Source organism: Bos mutus, chromosome 27 (assembly GCF_027580195.1).
Source record: "Bos mutus isolate GX-2022 chromosome 27, NWIPB_WYAK_1.1, whole genome shotgun sequence".
Lineage (NCBI taxonomy): Eukaryota > Metazoa > Chordata > Mammalia > Artiodactyla > Bovidae > Bos > Bos mutus.
In genome coordinates this window covers 38,342,596-38,365,839 of record NC_091643.1, presented here as the reverse complement: position 1 = coordinate 38,365,839, position 23,244 = coordinate 38,342,596, and the positions used below count along the sequence as shown (strand labels likewise).

Genomic DNA, 23,244 nt, shown 5'->3' with positions numbered 1-23,244 from the left:
TGGTAGACAGCGTTAGCAAGGGGGACATTAGTCAAGTTGAGTTTTGCAAGATTGATGGGGCTGGGGGATAAGAGTTTGGTGCTGGAGGACTGTATTTTGGGAACCTTGCATTGTTGCCCAGATTTTTAAACCAGAGACTGTTTTCTCTGCTGAGTGGCTACATGAAGTAGGAAAAAGTGTCTAGAGTGGAGAGGTATCAAGGTGACCAGTCATCCTGATCGGCCCGGGAGACTATCTGGTTTAACTCTAAAATCTCACATCTCAGGAAACCCCCAGTCTTAGGGAAACCAGGATGGTCGGTCATCTTAAAAAGTGGGTGAAATTGAATCAAAGTCTACAACGGAGCTGAGTTTTAAAGTAAAATCCTTTCTGTGTGTTTAAAAAAAGTCAAGTGTCATCAGCCCTTAGCTTGAGAACTGAATTGGGGGCACGGGAGTGGGGTCTCAGAAGGAATAAGGTCTCAATCTCACGCTTGGCTCGGCACAATATAGTATGAAAAACCCAAGACGCCACCACGCTATGTAACGATTTCTTACGCTGACCGATCCCACTCTGGAGGCATGAGCAGGACAAGGCGGCTCGAGGTTCGCTGGCCGTCCCAGGAGACGCTCCTGGGGCCCGCAGAGGGAAGGATGCAGGGGCGAAGGCGTCAGGGCTGGCGTGGGAGCCGGGGCGCCTCCTCTGGGCCCCGACTCAGTGCCCTGGGCCTGGAGGTGGCCTTCTGGGTCTCTCTCAGTTCGCTCTGATGGCCTTTTCCAAGGACTGCGGAAGCCTCCGCCTTTTAGGGACTGGGAGGCTGACTGGGGTAGGAAGAAACGGAAGAGTAAGGAATCAAAGCCTAGGCAAAAATGGCCAACACCAGGGACTTCCCTGGCGGTCCAGTGGTTAAGACTTTGCCTTCCAATGTCGGGTGGACGCAGGTTCGATCCCTAGTCAGGGAACTAAGACCCCACATGCTTTGGGGCCAAAACACTAAAACATAAGACAGAAGCAATATTGTAACAAATTCAATAAAGACTTTAAAAGTCATCCATATAAAAAAAAAAATCTTAAAGAAAATGGCCAACACAAGATCCCAAAACATGAGGGACCTTTGCACAGGGGTGAGAAGACACACGTGTCAAACCTCCTTCTGACTTCTAAAACCAGGCAGCTTGGGACACAAATATTAAACCCGTTTTGGGGGTTATAAATGCTGAGGTTTCGGGGTAGGAATAGAAGCTGTTTCTATAAGCTCAGAGCCTTTGGTAGATGTGTGTTATCTCTGCTGTAGCAGATTCTATAGCTCTGAGGTCCAGCATCGAGACGGAGAAGCAGGGCACACTTAAAATGGCCACGTCCCTGCTTGGGGGCAACTGGTTTAGAGGCAAGCGCGCTACAGTTTGTGAAAGAAGCTGAGAGCGCTGCTGGGGGGAACTGGGCGGTTACTTTCAGTGCCCCCCGCCCCAGGCTGGTCTCCCAAGCTACTGGGCTCGGGGCGCCCACTTTTGGAGAGTTTGTGTCCTCGGCCTTCCCTTTCTGGCAGTGGAGGTGGAGAGCGGGCCCAGGGCATTCACTCCTTGGCCTCCTGTGGCCTGCTCATGGTGGGTTGGCATTGGTCCTTACCAGCACCAACAGCACAGCATACCCAGGGCTCCACTGCAGCGAGAGGACCCTCCTGGGGCTGGTGCAACCCCCTCCTCCTGCAAGCCTGGGTGCTCTGGTTCCTGAGACTCCAGCCAGAACGGAGTCCCCATTCTGGGGACATTCAGCACACCACCCCCTGATCAGACTGTCGACCAGCCTGTGAACGTAAGAGCCACTTGTGCTCTAGGAGAGCAGGGACCTCAGCAATAAAGGCAGGCGCGTGCAACGGTTTTTTACAAAAACCCAGACGGTTATTCAGAGGCTTTGCTTACGACCGGCACAATCTCTAGTCCTTCAGAAAAATCTAGAATTTAATTCCACATAGGGGTGTTCTTTGCTTGCTGTAAGCTGTCTGCCAGCCAGGCCTCACCAGGCAAACAGCTGAAGAAAACAGCCTGTCCCAAGGAGCAAACCATCAGAGAAACATTCGTGGAGACCAAGCCTGATTTCCTCAGCTTCTGGAGAACCCGTTTTCCCTCCTTTGTGTGGGACATGCGGGCAGTCGGTAGCAGCCAATTCTGCAAGTCCTTGCATTGCTTCCTATGCAGCTTCAAGGGAGAAGGGAGTGAGGTAGGCTTAAAGAAACAAGAAAAGAAGGTGCGACAGCAGATATGAGATAAATGTCCTCAAGCAAATATCTGGGGGCAGCCTGTACTTTCAAGTGGCCCAGGATGACGGCCACTCACTGAAGCAGGAACATCAACAGAATATATCCAATACGTGAGACTTAGCCTAACAAACAGCCGTGCAGCGACTACCGATATCCTGAGGGAGCAGAGAGCAGCCCCTGAATCTGGGAGCTCACTGGATGCTCCCAGCTGGGCCATGTGTTCTGCCATTCACAGGGTCTCACAAGTTATCAGCTTCAGAAGAGGCCACCTGGAGACGGCGACAGAGAAAAAGCAACATCACTGCACGCGCTGCAAGATCCACTCCTTCTACCCAAAGGGGCAACGGCTGGCCCGGTTTTCAAGCGAGGCTTCTTTCCCAGTCTGGTCTAGCCTCTGCAGGTGAGCGTGAGCCCCTGCAGGTGCAGGGGCCAGGTCACAGAACTGCACCCGAATCAGAGTGGACACCTACTCCCCAAGGTCCTTCCCAATTCCCGCACCGCGGTCCCAGCCTCGGTCCCTCCTCAGACTCGTCCTGAGATGCCCTGTGGCGCTCATTCCCCATCACCGTGATGAGTCCTGAACCTGCTGGTTCGAGCTCAGGTGGCTCCTGGTGGTCCTCCCCTGAGGACACGTGCAGTGCCATCTCCAAACGTCACTCTTGAGGTGCGCGTGTCCTGACCACGGAGATCCAGACAAGGAGGAGTTGAGTAGAAAGCTCCCTCCAGTGACCGCTTTCTCAAGGTCACACAGAGCATCCAGTTCTTGCCGAGCTTTCGATGTGGAGGGGAAAGGCCAGAAGCCCCGGGTGGAGCCACTGATGCTGTTTTCCGTGTCCTCCTGACAAAGATTCTCTTTGACCAAACCCTGCTCAGGCTCCCCAGAACTTTTCAGCCAAGTCCTCTTTCGTGTTCCTCTCTGCTTTGTCCAGTTCTAGCACGAATCCTGCTACATCAGCTTAGCCAGAACCTCCCACCCTCAGTATCTGATCACCTTCCATACCCAATCGGGTTCCTCACTCACCCGATCCTCCGACCCAGGATGTCTGACCTCACTGGCCTGCATTCAGCAAGCATCCTGTTACACTGGTTTAGCCAGAAGCCCCCTAACCCCGATGTTTCCTCTTTATAATTTTCCATCCACTAAGCCCCACCTGCTCCTCGGCTGTAAACCCCACTTGTCCACACTGAGTTCAGAGTTGAGCCAGTTTTACGCGGAGGCCTCTTCCCCTATTGCAACAGCTCCTGAATAAAATCTGTTTTCACCACTTCAACTCTGTCCAGCTCTGGCTTTTCTCTGACTCTCCTTCTACGGGACAGAGGCCTGAGGTGTCCTGAGGCTTACAAGGGATTTCATAAAATAACAGCTAAAATACATTAAAAAGAAGAGTGATTAATAACCACTTAAGTGTTATTAACAGAATAAAATAGGACTCTGGGTTTTACCCTTGAGTTTACTGGGGAAGCCACAGGAAGGATCATAGAGTTTGTCAGGGGCTTCCCTGATGGCTCAGATGGTAAGGAATCTGCCTGCAACGCAGGAGAGTCAGGTTCAATCCCTGGGTCAGGGAAGATCTCCAGGAGGAGGGAATGGCAACCCAGAAGCAGGCGATTGGAAGGAAGCTTTATCGTTGTCGACTCCCTCACGGTGTTAGAGAAGGACTCCTATGCGAAGTGTGGCGTGTGGTGCTTGCAGGGGACCTTAGAAACAATCTAATCCGGTTCCCTCGTTTTCAGGCTGAGCGGACAGACGTCCGGAGGGGCTGTGACATACTCAAGGGTGGAGGTGTCGGGAGTCCCCATCCCAGCGACCAGCCTGATGGGCCGGCCTGTGGGTCACCTACTGATCGTGCTCAGTGGAGAAAACCTCGGCCGTCAGCCTCGCCCTGCGGCCGCAGCCCCCGGCGGGCGCCATGCACCGGGGTGGACGTGAGGCAGGGTGCGTCCGCGGGCCTCGGGTGCACCTCGGGCAGCGGCCTCTGGGTGCCAGCGGCGACAGGGCGACGCTGGGACTCCCGCTGCCCCCGGAGCCCCGCGCCGCCCCGGGCCCGGCCGCTGGGCTGCAAGCGTCCCCCGGGGCCTAAGATGGGGCTGATGTCGGCCACGCTGAGGGGAAAGCGCTCGGTGGCTGGCTGGGCGGAGCTGCCCAACCCCAGCCCCCTCCCGGAGAGGGGCGTCGGCTCCGCGGGGGAGGGTAGCGCCCCTTCGGCGGTGGCGCTGAAGTACAGCGTGGAGCCGCCCTGCCCGCCCTCGCCCCCCGGATGCCCCCCTGCACCCCTCGCCCCCGGGGCGGCCCGGGATCCCTCCTCTGAGCCGCCCTCCCACCGTGCAGCTGACGGCTGCTGGGCTGGAGCTCGGTCAGGACTCTGGCTGTCAAAAGACAGGTAACTTGAGGTCTCCTCAGCCTCTGCTTTGGGGACCACTGGAAACTCCGAGCCTTCCTCTGAGGTTAGAGGGTCCTGGGGTGATGAAGGGGGCTCCTGCTGCGGGGGTGGGGGCGTCCTCCCCTCGCTGTGGTGTTGGCTCAACCCCCACTCAGGGGAGCAAAAGCGGGCCAGGCCGTCTTCTCCAAAGGCTGCATTGATCTTTGACACGTTCCCTGTCTTCAGAGCGAGCTTCACCAGCAGCCAGTGGTGGCGGCTAAGCAAAGAGGCCTCCCCCGCTGTCTGGCTTTCCAGCCCAGCCTCTGGGGGTGTCCACTGTGGGCTTGGGGGTTTCTCCAGGCTTGGGAGCTCACTGGTTTCCTCTGGGCAGGGCCCCAGGCTGTCCAGTCCCTCCCCAGCTGGGCCGGGGGCTTGTGGAGAAGAGTCTTCTTCTGCTTTATTACCCTCTGTGGGGCCACAGGACGTGTGTACACAGCCCCGCCAGATGTCTGTGGATTTCGGATGCAGCAGGCTGTAGTAAAGGACCAGCGAGACACTGCCTGCAAAACAAGGTAGGGGAAAAAAAGCACAAGGTTACGTTCTTTGAAGTCCTACATCCTCCCTGTGGTTTGCAGAATTCTAGGGTCTGCAGTTTTGAGTAGAGTAATATCATTTGGGATCCAAAACAGGACTCTTGTTGGAGCATCAGAAGTGGGTATTTGGGGGAATTTACGTATGTTCCAGCTCCAATAGGGCTTCCCAGGTGGTGCTAGTGGTAAAGGATCCACCTGCCAATGCAGGAGATGCAAGAGACACAGGTTTGATCCCTGGGTTGGGAAGATCCCCTGGAGAAGGAAGTGGCAACCCACTCCAGTATTCTTGTCTGGAGAATTCCATGGACAGAGGAGACTGATGGGCTACAGTCCATGGGGTCGCAAAAGAGTCAGACACAACTGAGTGACTGAGTGTGCATCCATACACACACATACACACATACACAGTTCCAATAAACTGCAAATGTTTCTACCCTTAAAAAAATTTAAGAACAGAGTTTAAATCTTAGAGATTTTATGACTTCTTCCTTGAAGGAGGCTCCAACCGAGTCCTCTAGGTGTATGCGGGCATGTATGTGAGACAGAGAGAGAGGTTTGATAGAAAAGGTAATTTCACTTTCAGAAAACCAGGTCAAATACTCAGAATACAACCATCCACATACCGATGATGGATTCCAAAGTGAAGGGAGAGAGAGATAATCATTTCACAAACAAGACCCAAGCAGAGGTTAAACATACCCATCAAAACCCCCATATCAAGGAATTTCCACGAGCAGCAACAAAACTTCCTTTGTGCACAAACATCTGAATCACATTGTTGTCAGCTTCATTTATTTTGATCAGAAGTGTTGACTGCGGCAATAATTTATTTAGCAGAGCATTCCAGTAATCCTCCCACGTTATTTCCAGTTTCCTGTTGTACTGGACCAAGCGCCGGGTTTCAGGGAGCTTGTAATAAACAGTGTGAAGCCTGATACGGGGGCGGGGGTTAGGGGGTGGTGTGAGCAGGGACAGGAAACGCAGCAAGGATGCAGCTAGAAGGAACCCAACAGACGTCCCCTCGCCTGCTCTCAGCATCTCTGGGGGAATGGAGTCAGAACTCCTAATGGAGGGTGACCCAGTGTTGTCTCTGCAGGGGACACGGCTCAGGCCATTTCCACCCAGTGTCTTGAGTCCTCACGGTCAGTGGGCAGGAGGGATTGTTCCCCTTCTGCTATGAGGAGCCCCCTGAGACCAAGAAAGGGGAGCTGACCCCGTCCGTACTCCATCCTGCCAGTCGCAGGGCTGTGTGTGTTCAGTGAAGACAGACTTTCCTCAAAAGTCTGCTGTTTAACTGGTTTCTTGGTGGCAGCCCCAGGCTGGCATGTAGTAGGCACTCAACAAATGTTTATCCAGGCAGCTCAAGATGGAAGCTGGAGCTGCTGCTTTATAGCCTGGGCTCCACCTCCCCACTGAAGACTCTAGTCCAGGGCACTGGACACTCGGGAGTTCTGCTGCCTCCGGAAGCTGGGGGCAAGGGCCAGTTGGCCTGGCTCTGCCTGAGCCCCTCCAGCCTCACCAACAGGCCACCTCTGGGGCGGCCCCTGCTTGGTTTGCGGCTCTGAGCACAGCTGAGCTAAGGAGACAAAGGCCAATCCAGGCCCTCACGCCTGCAGAGGTGGCCTGGCCACCCTCAGTGCAGGGCCTGGCCCTGGTCTCTACCCAGCCACTTCCGAGCCCCAATTCCTACCCCTGGGGTGAGCTGACCGCAAAGAAGCAAGTTGTGGGAGGTGGGTGGGGGACAGAGGGGCAGCGAAGGCGACCTCGGGGCTCACCGATCAGAAATCCAGACAAGACGCCTGCAACGGCCCCCAGGCTGGTCCACGAGGCCCCCTGGAGAAAGTCCGTCGCCAGCAGCACGAGGATGATATTTTCGAGCAGCATCACCTGTGAGAACAGCAGAGTCAGCACACCCGGGCAGTGCACGCGGCCTGGGCACGCTCCCGCCCTGCAATCTCCTGCAGCCCCCTTCAGGGCTGGGGGCTCCCACTGCTGACCGGGCCCCCCTAGCAGCAGGGCAGGGCCGAGTGAGCCTCTCCTGCCAAGGGGGTCCTCCTGTTCTCACTGCAGCTTGCTAAGTGTCTGCAGAGGCAGAAACGCACAGAAAACGGAAGGGCACGGTTCACAAGGCCGCAGGGGTCCCTTTGGTGAGTCGGGTGGGGCTGACAGGGAATTCTGTTTGCTGCTTTATCTGTTGCATAGTCTCATGTTAACTGTATACACATGTTAGTTTTATCATGAGATAATTAAAAGTATCTGCAGAGCTCACAGTGACACTGGATTCCAGTGAGTCACAAATGTTCATAACAATTTCAGAATTTTTTTTCCCAAATATTTGCCCGAGACACCCATCTCCTCCCGGCCCTGGACACCGGAGTCATGGTTCTTGGTCTTTTGGGCCTGGACTGAATAATCACCAGCTTCCTGGTTCTCCAGCTTGCGGAGGGCGACTGTGGGACTTGGTGGCGCTGTAATTGCATGAGAAAATCCCTATACCAAATCAGTTACGAATCTAGACATATCTCACTGGTTCTGTTTCTAGTGGTTGCGTTTGTCAGGGCCCTCCAGAAAAACAGAACCAACAGGAGGTGAATGCAACCACTTTCCACTGACAAAGATGCTCTTCTGAACCAAACTTGACTCAGACGGGCTCCTCTGAGTGCTCTTCTTGGCCTATAACAACTGCAGACCTGAGGCAGAAATGACTGTTTGAAACCAACACTAACGTACTTTCTAATAGCTCAAGCCTGCATCCCCAGCGTGGTGACCCAGCCCCAAAGAAGTTCCTGCCTGAGAAAGCTCGGTGCTGTCCGGAGCACTTACTGTTTGTTCTGGAAAAAACCTGGTCATAAGGCAAGAGCGGCCCAGACCCTTCCACGCAGGGGAGCTACTTTAGAAAGCCTGCAATTACACATATTTTCTCTGCTCCTCTGAAATGTCAGTCTTTGACCGCCCAGAGCTGTCTTCTCCAGGACCTGAGAACCAGCCCTCGGAAACACAAACATCCCAGGAGACGACTCTCCCAGCTCTGTATATGTGTTAGTTGCTCAGTCATGTCCGACTCTTTGTGACCCCATGGATTATAGCCCGCCAGGCTCCTCTGTCCATGGGATTTTCCAGGCAAAAATACTGGAGTGGGGTGCCAGTTCCTTCTCCAGGGGAGCTTCCCGACCCAAGGATTGAACCCAGTTCTCCCACACTGCAGGCAAATTCTTTACTATCTGAGTCACCAGGGAAACCCAGCTCTAAAGTGTGTTAACGCTGCCTCCCGTCATGAATACGTGGGAAGTGTGTTAACGATGGTGTGCAGATGGTGTGCAGTCACTCCCCGACTTTGGCGGAGACCACACCGTTCCCTCCCCCCGTTCCCCCTTTAAAACGTGCAGTCGCCTCCGTGTCAATGGAGGTGAGGGGTCAGTCCATGCGGGACGCCTCTGCTTGTTGCAGTTGAGTTATCAGCATCTGTGTCCCTCCCTTTCCTCCGTGTCTGGATGTGTTATCTCAGCACCATCCACATGTGCTCTCCCTTGGGCGCCCCCTGGGTTCCACAGCCTTCATTGCGCTTCTGCGGCTTCTCCCCACTCGAAACTTCCGCACTGTCTAATTTCTGCCTCTCCTGCTTGATCGCTCTGAGCTCAGTGGCCCAGTGCCTAAGACGGCTGGAAAGAAGGAAGCACTTTTCTCCCTTCCTTGTATGATGCACGTGCGCTCAGTCACTTCAGTCATGGCTGGCTCTGGGCGACCCCTGCACTGGTGCCCGCCAGGCCCTCTGTCCATGGCATTCTCCTGACAAGAACACTGGAGTGCGTTGCCATGCCCCTCTCCAGGGAATCTTTGGGACCCAGGGGTTGAATCCGAGTCTCTTGCTTCTCCTGCATGGCAGGCAGATTCTTTACCCAGCGAGCCACCTGGGAAGTCCCCCTTCCTTGTATAATGGCCCCTGAAACTCCCAGGACACGATCTGCTGACGAGGGTGTGAATGTGACAGAAGCAAGCAGAACCAGCCAATGTGAAACGCTTCCTCATTTGGTTCTGCTTCTCAGGGCGCCTCTGGACATCAGCACGTGAGCGTGATGCTCCCACAAACGGACAATGAAATTCACTCTCTTTTATTCGCAGTGTGTGGGCTAAGCTGGACCACACACCCAGCCCTCAGCCCACACGGTGTGAGGGGCCTGGTTACTCCCCATTTCCAGATGTGGAGACTGAGGCCTGGCATGACTCACCCAGTATCGTGGGTCCTCTGTGGGCCTGTGGCCTCGGGGGTCAGCGAGCTCTATGGGGCTCTCCTAAACCCGGAGGTGACCACGCCGTCACCTGCCCTGGACCAGACCTGCCTCCCCGGCTTTTCCCTTCTTCACTCTGGTCTCTGTCCTGAAGCGCCGGCACCTCTGAAAGTCTCAACTTCTATTTTTGGTAAAGGCCACTCTTGGTTTCTTATTTCAGTCCAAGTTTATTATTTTATTTACTCTTCATAGGGACCCTGAAAAGTAGGTAGGTCTTAACATTATTCTCTCAGCGACACCAAGAGGTGAGTTTCTGAAGCGCTGATGAAAAAATAGGTCCAGAGAGTCTAAATTCTCAGTCACAGTTGGTAACGGTTAATGACAGAGCCAGGGTCCCATGGAAGCCGTCTGGTTCCAAAGCCTCTGAAGCTTGTGGCTGATCCAGGCTCTCCTTTGCCTTCTGCAATACAGCTCAACTTCCTGCCTCTCGTCAAAAGTGTCCCTGGTCATCCGAGCAGGAAGTGATAATCCTATGAAATTCAGACACTGCTTTCTCTGCTGGCATTGGTCCACATTCTGCCTCTCTATTATTATTTGGGTACAAATAATATACATGCATGCACGCCCACGTTCCACGTATACAGTAAAGTTAGGACCACTTGCCGTGTAGAACGTGACCATCCTGTTTCTGGAGGGGCCGTCCCAGAGGTTATTTATTATTATTTGGGTACAAGCTTATTTCCTCCAATGGACTAGAAGCTGCCTACAGATAAGCATTACGTCACCTTTGTGTTTTTAACACTATCTATGACCACAGCTATAACTCAGCAATTGAGCTGATTGACAAGGATGTCACGCATATGACAAAGAATAGAACTGTGATTATATTTATCAGATGGGCTGATGTAGAGAGCCGCTGAAAAGCATCACCAAATACACCACAATCCTCGCTATGGTAACTACGTGGAAACAGACATCTGCTTGCTCCTTTCAGAGACCATCATCTCTGCTCAAGACTATAATTTTTTTTAGAGATTTTCCTAAAATCAAGCTATTCCTTCATAATAGATATGTGTGCACAATTGCACACACGCACACACACACACAGACATGCACGCCCACGTTTCATGTATACAGTAAAGTTAGGATCACTTGCCGTGTAGAAAGTGACCATCCTGTTTCTGGAGGGGCCGTCCCAGACGTTGAGGTAGCAGAGGATGAACACGGCACCCATGAGCAGGTTGAAGAGCCTCCAGCGGCAGGTGCTGTCCACGATGTCGCTCTGCTGAGCCACGAGCCAGAAGGTCATCACCAGCCAGTGGGCACCTGGAGAGAGCAGCCCCGGGAGTTAGGGCCCAGAGAGGGGGCAGGGCTGGGGGAAGAAGGAGGGGTGGGGCAGGGACTCGGAATCCGGGGCCATAACCCTCCTCTCTGTTCTGACTGCGTGTGACTCGGCATCCAAGGAGACAGATGAAAACCCAGGAGAGATCCAAGGGACACAAAACATTTGCATGTTTAATGTCACGTGAGCCTTCGTGCATTCCTCTCTCCCTGGACACTCAGGGCATCCCTCCACATTCCTGAACCTGGGCTGGCCGAGACCGCTTTGCCGGGCAAAATTCAGCCAAAGTCGTGCTGATCCAGGTCTGGGCTAGATTTAAGAGGACTGGCCACTCCCACTCCCTTGCTCTTGGAATTCTCAGCTGCCACGTCTGAAGCCAGCTGGCTCTCCTGCATGGACAGGGTGGAGGGGCCCCGGGTGCAGGATGTCTAAACAGCCAGCCCAGGGAAGCCCCTCTGTGGGTCCAGATACCTGCAAGCCTACAGGGATGGTGTGGGGACCCTGCAGGCAGGAAGCCCCAGTGAATCCCGGTCGGCCCTCAGAGGCCGGGTCGTTGCTCACCAATGGTTCTTTTCAGGCATTAAGCTCTGGGGTTGCTTGTCATGCAGCAGTAGACTGTCGGGACAGAAGCTCAGCTTACCTGCGACAACCAGCACCCAGACGCGGTAAGCCCAGAAGAAGAGAACCAGGCTGAGGACGCGAGCCCCGACCATGCCCATCCTCCAGAGCTGCTGGCAGCCAAGGGCTGTCCAGGGTGCAGAGGAGTGGTCCGGCTTCATGGAGCGCAGGGATCGGGCGTAGCACACCAGGGCCCAGGAGAGCGTGGTCCAGGAGCACAGGGCACTCACTCCTGGAAGGCAAGCGGGACCCTAGGACCGCGAACCAACAGAACCTGCCTTCACAGAGGGCACCGCCACCTCCATGCAAACATGCAGGTCTGTCTCCATGCAGAAGAAACGAGGACTTGGGTACTCCTCCCCACCAAGGCAGGCTGGGCTCTCCGTGGGTTCACACTTAAGAAAAAAGGCTCAAGGGCTTCCCTGGTGGCTCAGTGGTAAAGAAGCCATCTGCCAATGCAGGAGACATGGGTTTGATCCCTGGTCTGGGAAGAAGATCCCATGTGCTAGGGAGCAACTCAGCCCGAGCACCATGACCACTGAGCCTGTGCTCGTGAGCCCGGGAGCCGCACCTACCGAGCCCACCTGCCACGACTACTGAAGCCCCTTCACCTGGACCCTGTGCCCCACAACAGGAGAAGCCACCGCAACGAGAAGCCCGCACCCCACCACTAGAGGGCAGCCCCACTCAAAGCAACCAGAGGAAAGCCCACACAGCAAAACGAATACCCAGGGCAGTCAATAAATAAATAAATAAAATTATTAAAAAAAAAACAAGCAGCCCAGCCACTTTCCCTCGAGCATCTCTGGTTTATGACGAAGCAGCTCTTAACAGCTCTGAACATGGTATTTCATCTCAGTTGTACTTTGCAGTTCAACCCATACGCGTGCATGTATGTTGTGTCCAACTCTGCAACCCCTGGTGAGCCATAGCTCAAAAGGCTCCTCTGTCCGTGGGATTCTCCAGGCAAGAATACTGGAGTGGGTGGCCATGTCCTCCTCCAGGGGAATCTTCCTGACTCAGGGATCAAACTCACGTCTCTTCTATCTCCTGCACTGGCAGGTGGATTCTTTACTACTTGTGCCACTTGGGAGGCCTTCAGTCCATACAAAGGAGATGTAACCAGATAAACAAGACCAGAACAGTAGGGGGTGCCAGGCCCGGAGGAGACACCCTGAGCCCTGGCCTGAGTGCCAGCACCTCTGCTGGCGCCCGAGGTGTTGATCCCACTGCTCTCAAGGGGTGAGGCTCAGGCTGCACAGAGTTAGTCCCAGGAGAAACAAACATACTGATCTCACAAGGGGCAGCATAGGCCTCCCCAAGGTGCTTTCAGGGTCCTCTCACCACCTGCAACTTTCCTCTCACGGACCAACCCCCACGAAGGAAGTCCACCCCCTGGGAACTCACCGCCCCAGACAAAAGCCAGTTTTAACCATCACCTTGGGCATTGTAGGTAACATCTCTGGTGGCTCAGATGGTAAAAGAATCTGCCAGCAATACAGGAGACCTAGATTTGATCCCTGGGTTGGGAAGATCCCCTGGAGGAGGAAATGGCAACCCACTCCAGTGTTCTTGCCTGGAGAATCCCATGGACTGAACAGCCTGGAGGGCTACAGTCCATGGGGTCGCAAAGAGTCGGACACAACTGAGTGACTCACACTTTCACTTTTTCACTTTTGTGCACCGTAGTGAGCTTGGGCTGCCCTAACTCTGCCTAACAGGGGACATCTTAGGTTGCCAGGGTTTGCTAAACAAGGAGTTAGCTTCTGTCCCCCATGAGAAGTCAGGCAGTCTGCGGTCTGGGGTGGAAGTCACTCACCTGGCACGGGAGCAGTGAAGTCAGAGGCGAGGAAAACGTATGTTTGGACCAGCAGGTGGGGCCCGACCTGAAGCAGGGCTTCGAGGAGGTGCAGGGCCGCCAGGTCCGCCTCCCACAGCAGCAGCCGGGTCTGGGGGGCGGCCTGCCCTTCCTTCCAGAGGCTGGCGGACACAGCATCCCAATGCCTAGGGCGGAGGAGGGCCAGGACTCAGAACCTCAATGCAAGGGCTCAAATGGACCCCTCTCCTGGTGTAGAGACCGAGAGCCTTCTAGGGCCTAGCCCGCCATTCCTGCATCCCAGGTCCCTGAGCCCTGACTCTAGGCTGAGGGTGGCGCTTCTGTTCCCAGTGTAGGAATCCTGCCCAGCTGACCTCACTCTGCCCACACATGGAAGGGCTGCTGGGTTGGGAGCTGGGAGCAGACAGGTTTGCTGGGGCTCTCTCTGAGTCCTGCGAATCCCGAGCTAAGCCTAAGCCCCCCCCGACCCCGGGGCCGCCAGTGTTAGTCGCTCTGGGTGACCCCCTGGACTGTAGCCCGCCAGGCTCCTCTGTCCTTGGGATTCCCCAGGCAAGAATATGGGAGTGGGTTGCCATGCCCTTCTCCAGAGCCCCTCACAATGGGAATTAATGCAGTCCCGTTGGACGGCAGGGAGGGCAGGGGGCTACTGGAGGGTCTGCAAGACCAGGCTGGCCCGGGCACAGGGACACACTGGCTCCTCCGGGGGGGCCACATTCCTCACATCCAGGAAAAGGAGTCAACACAAGAGGAAAAAAAAAAAAAGTCAGTAAGTGTTTCTGTTTCATTCTACTTTTGATAAGCCCACCCTTGAAACCTTTCCTGATGCTTCAGACTCATGCAAGCCGACCGGAGGTGCCATGGACCACCATCCTGTGCCACCTGGACAGTCATGCATGTATAAAAATGTCACTGCAGGCTCTGAGGACTTCAGGTTTTCATAGCAAATTCCCCCTCACCCTCCCAGGGGCAGGAACAAGGTGATCCCTACACCTGCCTGCAGCGGGGGCAGGCATGCCCGCCAAGTCCACGGGCGATCGCAAACTTCAGTCCTATCCAAGTTAAGAAAAACTGGAAATCATTTAAATTTACTGATTTCTGAACCAGAGCTGGGTGTGCCTTTCAAGTCACCCCAAACGCCCTCTCTCTCTGATCTCTGGCCAACGTTTCTTCGGCCAGAACAGGAGGGGGTCCTCTTTGAAATGTTCTTAATCAGGGTACCGAGAGCCCAGGAAAGGGGCTCAAGAGAAAACAGCTTTCCTTTTTCATGACTTGGATCCCGGAGTGAAGTGATTTCTCACTGAGTCTTTGAAGCTGTGATCTCTGACCCAAACAGAATGTTAAGAAAAAGCAGATGAAGCCAAACCTGTAGCTGCCCTTCGGGTCCTGAATCCTCAGTTCTGGGGACACCCCAGCCCCCTTCCTACCCTCCCAGCTGCCCCTGTTCATTCAGCAGGCATCTTTATGGGCTGCCTCCACCTGCTGGAGACTGCAGAGGCCACAAAAGAAACTGAAGACCTCTAGAAGCCCAACAATCAGTTATGGAAAGAATGCCGCACACACGCAGCCAAGTTTTAAGCAGGAAGAAAGACGTGCCAAAACGAGAGGGGTGAGAGGGGTCCTGGGAGAGAGGACAAGGTGGGCATAAAACGCCCAGTGGCATGGTCATGGACCCTTCTCCCCCAGGCCCTGGCAACCACCATTCCAACTTCTCTCTCTATGGTTTCGGCCACTCTAGACACCTCATGTAAGTGGAATTATACAACATGTGTCTTACTGCATCATGTCCTCGAGACTCATCCATACTGTAGCATGTTACGGAATTTGCTTCTGTTTTCCATTGCATGTATAGACCACACTTTACTTATCCATTCATCCGTTAATAGACACTTGGGTTGCCTCATGTTTTGGCTATTTTGAATGATGCTACGAACGTAGGTGTACAAAGATCTCTTCAGGACACTGCTTTCAACCTGTTTGGATATTTACCGAGAAGTGGAATTGCTGGATTATACGGTAATTCTATGTTTAAGTAATTGAGGAACTACTATACTGCTTTCCGGAGCAGGCAATGGCACCCCACTCCAGCACTCTTGCCTGGAAAATCCCATGGACAGAGGAGCCTGGTGGGCTGCAGTCCATGGGGTTGCTGACAGTCGGACACGACTGAGCGACTTCCCTTTCACTTTTCACTTTCATACATTGGAGAAGGAAATGGCAACCCGCTCCAGTGTTCTTGCCTGGAGAATCCCAGGGACGGGGGAGCCTGGTGGGCTGCCGTCTATGGAGTCGCACAGAGTCGGACACGACTGAAGCGACTTGGCAGCATACTGCTTTCCACAGTGCCTACACTATTTCAGATGGCCACCAACAGTACACAAGGGTTCTAATTTCTCCACATCCCTGCTAACATGTCCCCCCCCTTTTTTTTTTTGTGGTGGTGGGGGATAGTAGCCATCCTAATGGGTGTGAAGTGGTATCTCATTATGGTTTGATTTGCATTTCCCTAATGGTTAGTGAAGTTGAGCATCTTTTCATGAGCTTATTGATGGGAATGTAAATTACAAACTTTTAAATGTTAAATTTTATACCCATCGATATTAAGCTTGCCTTACATATCCTTAAAGCTCATCTCAACTTTCTTTGTAATAATTTTTCCCTTCCACTAAACAAATATTTTTAACCCAAAACACAGGCTCAGGATGAGATGGATTAGGTATTCTTCTATGATCTCATGTTGAGTTTACAAATGCATTTGTTAACTTAAAAATTTTTACTCGTTGGTAACATATAGCATTAGAGTAGAAATATAAAAACAAAATAGAAAAATGTAACTGACTTTGTTTAAACAAGTAGTTACTAATGTCAAGTTCTTTTGAGCAGTCAGACTTAACATTATCTGTATTATTTGGAATTAAACAAAACAATACATGGGACTTCTCTGGCAGTCCAGTGGTTAAGACTCTGCACTTCCAATGCAGGGGACACAGATTCAATCCCTGTACCTGATGGGGGAACTAAGATCCCATGACATGTGGCGGAAAAAAGAAAAAAAAAGGAAAACATTTATGTTTTAACTCCTTGAACTTTTTATAAGCTACTTTACATCAGGAAGTTTTTGTTTAATTGGTTTCTCTGTAGTTAGTACAGTCTTCTGTATTGTATCGAGCCGCATGTGTGCTAGGTCATTCAGTCATGTCTGACTCTTTGTGACCCCATGGACTGTAGCCCATCAGGTTTCTCTGTTCATGGGATTCTCCAGGCACGAAATGGAGTGGGTTGCCATTTCTTCCAGGGGACCTTCCAGACCCAGTGATCAAACTGGGTCTCCTGCATTGCAGGTGGATTCTTTACCATCCAGGCCAGGATCCCTTTTTAAAAAGGTCTGTCTAGTCAAAGCTATGGTTTTGCCAGTAGTCATGTATGGGTGAGAGTTGGACTATCAAGAAAGCTGAGTGCCGAAGAATTGATGCTTTTGAACTGTGGTGTTGGAGAAGACTCTTGAGAGTCCCTTGTACTGCAAGGAGATCCAACCAGTCCATCCTAAAGGAAATCAGTTCGGAATATTCATTGGAAGGACTGATGCTGAAGCTGAAACTCCAATATTTTGGCCACCTGATGCTAAGAGCTGACTCATTTGAAAAGACCCTGATGCTGGGAAAGATTGAAGGCAGAAGAAGGGGATGACAGATGAGATAATTGGATGGCATCACCTACTCAAAGGACATGAGTTTGAGTAAACTCCGGGAGTTGGTGATGGACAGGGAGGCCTGGTGTGCTGCAGTCCATGGGGTTGCAGAGTCGGACCCGACTGAGCGACTGAACTGAACTCAACTGAGGATTGCGCAAACAGAGTTGCTTTGGCTCCACCTAGAGGCGCTTTTACTGAACTGCAGTTTGCTGAGAGGCTTCTTGACTAACCCTGATTGGGAGTCCATTACAAAATTCCGTGTGGATTTGCTTAAAGACAATTCATTATCCAGTGTCTTCTTTGTGAAAGCCAGATATGCTGGTTGCAGGATGAGAAATAGATTTGTTTTCTACTTTAACTTTCAAAGCTTTCTTCTAAGGAAGTAGATTTCAATTTGTTGTTTGTTTTTTTTTTAACACAGAAACCATGGAGCTTCTTATGTTAACAAAAGTGAAGTCACTCAGTCGTGTCCGACTCTTTGCGACCCCATGGACTGTAGCCTACCAGGCTCCTCTGTCCATGGGATTTTCCAGGCAACAGTACTGGAGTGGATTGCCATTTCCTTCTCTAGGGGATCTTCCCGACCCAGGGATTGAACCCAGGTCTCCCACATTGTAGACAGGAGCTTTACCGTCTGAGCTACCAGTGAAACTCAGACCCAAATTTGCGTTCACCTGGAGTAACTGTATTTTGCCATTACCTTCTTTTCCTACACTCCCTTCTGCTTCCTGAATGTTCTCACTTCTTTTCTTTCTTCTTGCCTTTTTTTGTCCTTTTAAATTATATATATACATATATATATATATTTTAGTCACCTTAACTGATTTTTTAAAATAAGAAGAGATATAGATGACTGGTTGTTCTTTCTAATTTCTAATCTTCATGTCTCTTCACTTATTTCCATTTAAAAAATGTATTTAGTATTCATGACATCATTGGAGAGACTTGGGGAAGAGTAGGGGGTCAGCGTTGGACACCAGCATGAAAGTAGACACGTGAGCCTGACCCTGCCCCACTTCTGAAAAAGGTAGTGGATTGGATGGGCCAGAGGGTCCCCACAGGACTCCAGAAGGCAAACTTATCTGACAGTTATTCAGGAAGCTTCTCTCAAGTGACTGGCACGGACTTCACTCTTCTTCTGAGCTATGACATGTTTGCTTAGGGGAAAGCTGATTCATTTTTTCAAGAGGTGGTCTGTCTTTGAGGTCACATGCTTGTTGGCTATAACGTACCAGGTGGTCCCCAGAAGGACTCGAGCCCTTAATGGTTTTCACACCAAGCTGGGCTGAGACAAGCATCTGCACACGTGAGTAGTGCCCACGACAGGCTCCAATCCCCCCTGAGCCAGAAGGAAAAGCCGCCTCTGCTCTCTCCCCACTGGTCAGAATCTCATCTTTTCAGAGAAACCACACAGCTTGAACACAACGGTCCACCATTAGGCTAAATTGGTGTGGCTGAAAATGCTTTTGGGGCTTTTAGAGATGGAGGGATCTAGCTCAGAGAACCCCAGTGAAATTTGGCTAGCTGCATGATATCTTTATAAGAAGCACCCTCTGGGGTATTCCCTGGCAGTCCAATGGTTAGGACTCTGGGCTTTCTCTGCAGAGGCCCCAGGGTTCGATCCTTGGTCAGGGAACTAAGATCCCACATGCCTGGCTGCAAGGCCAAAAAAAAAAAAAAAGCACCCTCTGCCTCCAGCTTGAGATGCACTCCCTCCTCAGAGTCTGCTGAGACACCATAAAACTCACTTCAGTTCCTCTAAAGAAAGCCTTGGGCTACAGCTTGAGGGCATAAAATACCCAGCAGCACAGCTTGAGATCTGAGACTAGACAACCACTCCTTGGATGGCCTTCCCACCCTGGGCGCCTTCCTGTACACTGAGCTAAGGGGCTGCACTGGTCTGGTCTCCCACAGGCCAGCCCGCTGAGCACTCGCCTGTCCAGGCTGCTTTTTATGGAAAACTTTGTCCCTGGCACTCAAATGGTTTCTTCTTGCAATAAAAACTTAATGCAAATGTCACCATGCAGCCTACTGCACTGCTTCAATCTGTGCCGCCCTCCTCGGGTGAAGGGGTGGGGTTCACATGGGCTGCCCTGAACCGATTCACTTTCTATGGGTTTCTATGTGCAGAGTGACTCTCCTATCTCAGGTGTAAAGTCACCCAGCGGAGTGAAAGGGGCTGTCTGTTCTTACCGCTTCCACACACCGAGCTGGAGGAGGTGCAGGACCACCAGCAAGCAGCCACCTTGACGTCCATCTTCTCGGAACCAGAGATAGCTCAGGCCCTGGACCAAGAAGCCGGGCAGTAGCACCGAGAGGACCAGCCAGGCCCAGAGGAGGCGGCCTGTGGTGAAGTAGTAAATCACAGCGCAGAGGCCTGGGGCCAAAGAGGAAGGACCAGAGGGTTAGTGGGAGGCTGGGGGTGGGGGGTGAGGGAGGGGGGGGCGCCTGGGCAACGCTACATCCCCAGAGTTGGCCGGGCTGCCTGCTAGACCCAGCCCGGGAGCCGGCAGAGCCCACAAGCAGCCTAGAGGGGAAGGAGGTTGAATGGAAGGGCCAGAGCTACCCAAAGGATCAGACATCATGGTCCGAGAAGGAGACTGCTGGTTCGCATAGGGCAGCATGCACAAAACACTGGGTACTTAGCACGGGCTCATGGGTGCATGAGGCTGTGAATTGCAGCAGCAAGAGGGTACCAGCCCCGGGTACAGACAGGAGCCCTGCAGGTCTGGACTGAGAAGCCCCAGCTTGGGCAGCCCCTCCTTGGTTCACAGGCTCTGTGTTTTGTTGCGTTGCTAAGTCCTGTCTGACTCTTTGAGACCCCCATAGACTGCAGCACACTAGGCTTCTCTGTCCTTCACTATCTCCCAGGGGTCTGCTCAAACTCATGTCCGTTGAGTCAGTGATGCCATCCAACCATCTCATCCTCTGTCGCCCTCTTCTCCCGCCTTCAATCTTTCCCAGCATCGGGGTCTTCTTCAATGAGTGAGCTGTTCACATCACATGGCTGAAGTACTGGCGCTCCAGCTTCAGCATCAGTCCCTCCGATGAATATTCAGGGCTGATTTCCTTTAGGATGGACTGGTTGGATCTCCTTGGTTCTGTCCCCTGCTCTAATCACCCGGCACACACAGCAAACTAGGGTCCCCCAGGCAAAAAGCGTCAGGTGGAGTCACAGCTCCCCAAGCTGAGGAATGCCCAAGCCCTGGCTGGGAGGGAAGGAGGAGGCTGGTCTGCGGGACCCCCTGGAGTGGGTGCTGGGACTGGGGTCCTGTCTTATCAGGGGCGCTGGCCCCGGGCGGGAGTTTAGAGGCAGATCTCAGCCTGGCGCCTCCTCTGTGCACCTTAGAAACCTCAGGGGAACTGCACGGACCGCAGTTCATAAGGGCCCGGCTAACACTAGGTCGGGGGGAGGGGGTGGCGGGCAACTCGCTCCCAGGGGTCAAGTTCAGGGCCCGGCACTCAAACGTAGTGCGAGCTGGGGAGGGGCGACGAACCCTGGGGGTCTCGAAGCTGGAGCCCCATCAAATCCACTCCGCACCCGCCATCCGGGGGGACCCCGCGGAGGAAGAAGCGGCTACAGGGAGCGGGGCAGAGAGGGGCGGAGGCCTTGGCGCCGGCACTGAAGGAGTTACGCGTTCAAACTGGAAAGGCGCGAAACCGCTCCCCGCGCTCTCTCCTCCGCGGCTGCGGGCCCGCGCTCAGCACTCGGCCTGGGGGTCCCCAGCCGGCCGCCTCCGGCCAGGAGGTGAACTGTCCTCCAGAGCTCCGCGGACGTCGAGCTCGGTCCCACCCCAACCCGGTCCCAAACGGCTCCCCGCGCCGCCCGGACCCCAGGCGGGCGAGGGAGCGGGCAGGGATGAGCAGGGCGCGCCAGGCCCGCGTGCAGCGCCCCGGCTCCGCAGCACCGAGAGGCCTTCTGGAGGGAAGGCGGGGGCGGGTCAGACGTTCTCAGACTCCCGGCGAGAATCGCCCGTCCGCTGGGGACGAGGGCTGGGGCTGGGGGTGGGGGGCAGGGCTGGGGGTCGGGGAGAGGATTGTGCATCCGCAAGGGAGAGGTCTCAGGCACCCGGAGGACCGTGCGTGCAGCGGGGCAGGGGTCCATGCATCCTCCGGGGGATTTACGCCTCCCCGGGAGGGTCACGCGTTCGCGGGGATCCCCGAGGGGCTGGGCGGGGGTGCGGAGTGCCCAGGGCTAGCACTGGCGCGCAGTGCTGGGGTGCAGGGCGCCGCCGTGGCGGGGCGGGGGTGAGGGTCCCCGGGCGTCAGGGTGGGTCGGAGGGGCGAGCATGGCCTGCCCCGCACTCACGCGCGCTCTGCTCGGCCGCCAGCAGCAGGGCGGACAGGCCCAGAACCCCCGCGTGCATCCTCCGCGCCGCCCGCCCGCCTCCTGCGCCCCCGCCCCTTCCCCTCCGGCCGACCCGGGACGGGGAGGTTTCCGGCCGGAGACCCCACTGCAGGTTGCGTTTGGGCTGGGCTCTTCGGCTCAACGTTTTTTCCCGGGTTTCCCTCGGGTTTTTCCAGGGTAACTAGACGGGGTGGAGGGAGGGAACAGAGGCAGCTTGAGTGGTCTGGTTGCTAAGTCAGGTGAAGCACCGATTACGCCCGGCCTCTGGATGTGCGCAGCAGCGGTCCCCCAGCCCTGTGAGCGGCCCTGGGACAGGACTCGGTGAGTGTTAGGGCCGCGGAAACCGGCCCCCGCCTCGAGCCGCTGAGCGGCAGTCTGGTGAACCACTAGTCTGACAGCACACGGGCGTCTGTGGGAGGAGCTGACTTGGAACCGTTAAGGAGTCTTTTCGAAACCCTGGAGGGCATGAAAGCTGGCATTTTCCCCGTTTCTCACTCTTAAATCCATCACGATCTCTGACCGCACAGTTTTTTTTTCCCCACATGGACTTGACGGTTAATCAAGATTCACACGTGCTAGAAGTGAAACTGCTCTTTGGAGACACCTTCCCCCACGTGGTACGACCAGTCTTGGCCTTCTGCAATCTGCAGAAATTGAGTAGAGGGCAGAGGAGAGTTTCAGGCGAGGCTTTACTGGGGCTCCTGCTCTGGCCGAAGAATGTGTGTGAGAGAGAGAGAGAGAAGCAATAGTTCCCTTGCTAGCTCCCAGAATATGTGTGTGTGTGTGTGTGTGTGTGTGTGTGAAGCAATAGTTCCCTTGCCAGTTCCCAGAAGGGTTAGGGTTGGAGCAGAGAGCTTCTTCCTTATTTGGGGTGAGGGTTGGAGTGGGCTCAGGCTGGAGGCGTGGCTTAGGTGGTTTGCCCACCTTTTTGTGGTGTTGAGTGCAGAGGGCGCTCAGTGCCCTACTTTTGTTCTTACACTCAGTTTTTGCTCCTGGCTCTTCAGAAATGACTGCTGAATTTATTTTTGTCTTTGTGTGTCTTTTGGGTTGAAGAATTCGCCCCAACTGCACATGCACACAGTTATTTTTAGTCTCCTACAGTTTCTTTGGATTTTGTAGGGTGCAAGCATTCCAGCACTGCAGCAAAGTGTCCCAGTCCCAGGCCTGTCTCACCAAGACATCTATCTGTGTGTGTGTCTTATCTATCTAACTGGGGTGTAGTTTAAGGAAGAAGTGATATTTAGGCATGGTGATGCTGATGATGCAGGTGGGCCCTTTAACTTTCAAAGTAGGCAGTTAGCCAAACTATTCCTCCTTTTTGGGCTTCCCTAATAGCTCAGATGGTAAAGAATCTGCCTGCAGTGTGGGAGACCCAGGTTTGATCCCTGGGTTGGGAAGATCCCCTAGAGAAGGAAATGGCAACCCACTCCAGTATTCTTGCCTGGAGAATCCCATGGACAGAGGAGCCTGGCAGGCTATAGTCCATGGGGTCGCAGAGTTGGACACGACTGAGTAACAGACACACACACATTCCTCTTTTTATTTGGGCCATTTCCAAAGGACCTTGCTGTGCTGACCCGCTGATTTAGTGAGATAGAGTACCCGCTCCTTCCCTACAAAAGCCCTACAGTAGAAAATGCACCAGCTGAAGGACTTATATTTTGAAGGGAAAAAAATAGAGGGGGGTGACCTTCTAAATCAAGTGAAGCTACAAAACATAGTTATTTTTTCATTTACCAAAATAAAACTGCAGAGTCAGACATCTTTGATTCTTCCCTATGGTTTGGATGCAGTTCTTAAAAAAAAATGCTTTATTTTATTGAAGGTAGTGTATTTGGCTTCCCTGATGGCTCAGTGGTAAAGAATATGCTTGCAGTGCAGGAGACACAGCAGACTCTGATTCAGTCCCGGGTGTGGAAGATCCTCTGGAGAAGGAAATGGCAACCCACTCCAGTATTCTTGCCTGAAAATCCTGAAGGACAGAGGAGCCTGGTGG

General features: G+C 53.5%; 1 protein-coding gene across 4 annotated transcripts; it reads right to left on the bottom strand.

Moving 5' to 3' along the window:
- Positions 1-674: 674 nt before the first annotated feature.
- Positions 675-21,510, bottom strand: XKR5 (XK related 5). Of its 4 annotated transcripts, none has more exons than XM_070364234.1 (7): positions 21,210-21,510; positions 19,094-19,277; positions 13,195-13,379; positions 11,398-11,604; positions 10,572-10,741; positions 6,965-7,076; positions 675-5,156 (listed from the first exon to the last, which is right to left on the bottom strand). In XM_070364234.1, the coding sequence occupies exons 1-7, from the start codon at positions 21,265-21,267 to the stop codon at positions 4,087-4,089; spliced, it is 1,986 nt and encodes a 661-aa protein (XP_070220335.1). In that variant the 5' UTR covers positions 21,268-21,510; the 3' UTR covers positions 675-4,086. The 4 variants fall into 4 exon arrangements, with proteins under 4 accessions (XP_070220335.1, XP_070220337.1, XP_070220336.1 ...); XM_070364235.1 differs by having other exon boundaries at positions 676-5,156; positions 11,398-11,626; positions 21,210-21,364; XM_070364233.1 differs by having other exon boundaries at positions 678-5,156; positions 11,398-11,607; positions 21,210-21,486.
- Positions 21,511-23,244: the final 1,734 nt, after the last annotated feature.

What these genes read in the sequence shown, in the direction of transcription:
- XKR5 (XM_070364233.1), bottom strand. Translation starts at nt 21,267, where the DNA reads ATGCACGCGGGGGTTCTGGGCCTGTCCGCCCTGCTGCTGGCGGCCGAG. An exon ending in CTGGGTGCTGGTTGTCGCAG is followed by an intron (nt 10,742 to 11,397) that starts GTAAGCTGAGCT and finishes TGCTCTCTCCAG; the next exon opens with GTGCCCACTGGCTGGTGATG. An exon ending in GGATGGTCACTTTCTACACG is followed by an intron (nt 7,077 to 10,571) that starts GCAAGTGATCCT and finishes CTGTTCTCACAG; the next exon opens with GTGATGCTGCTCGAAAATAT.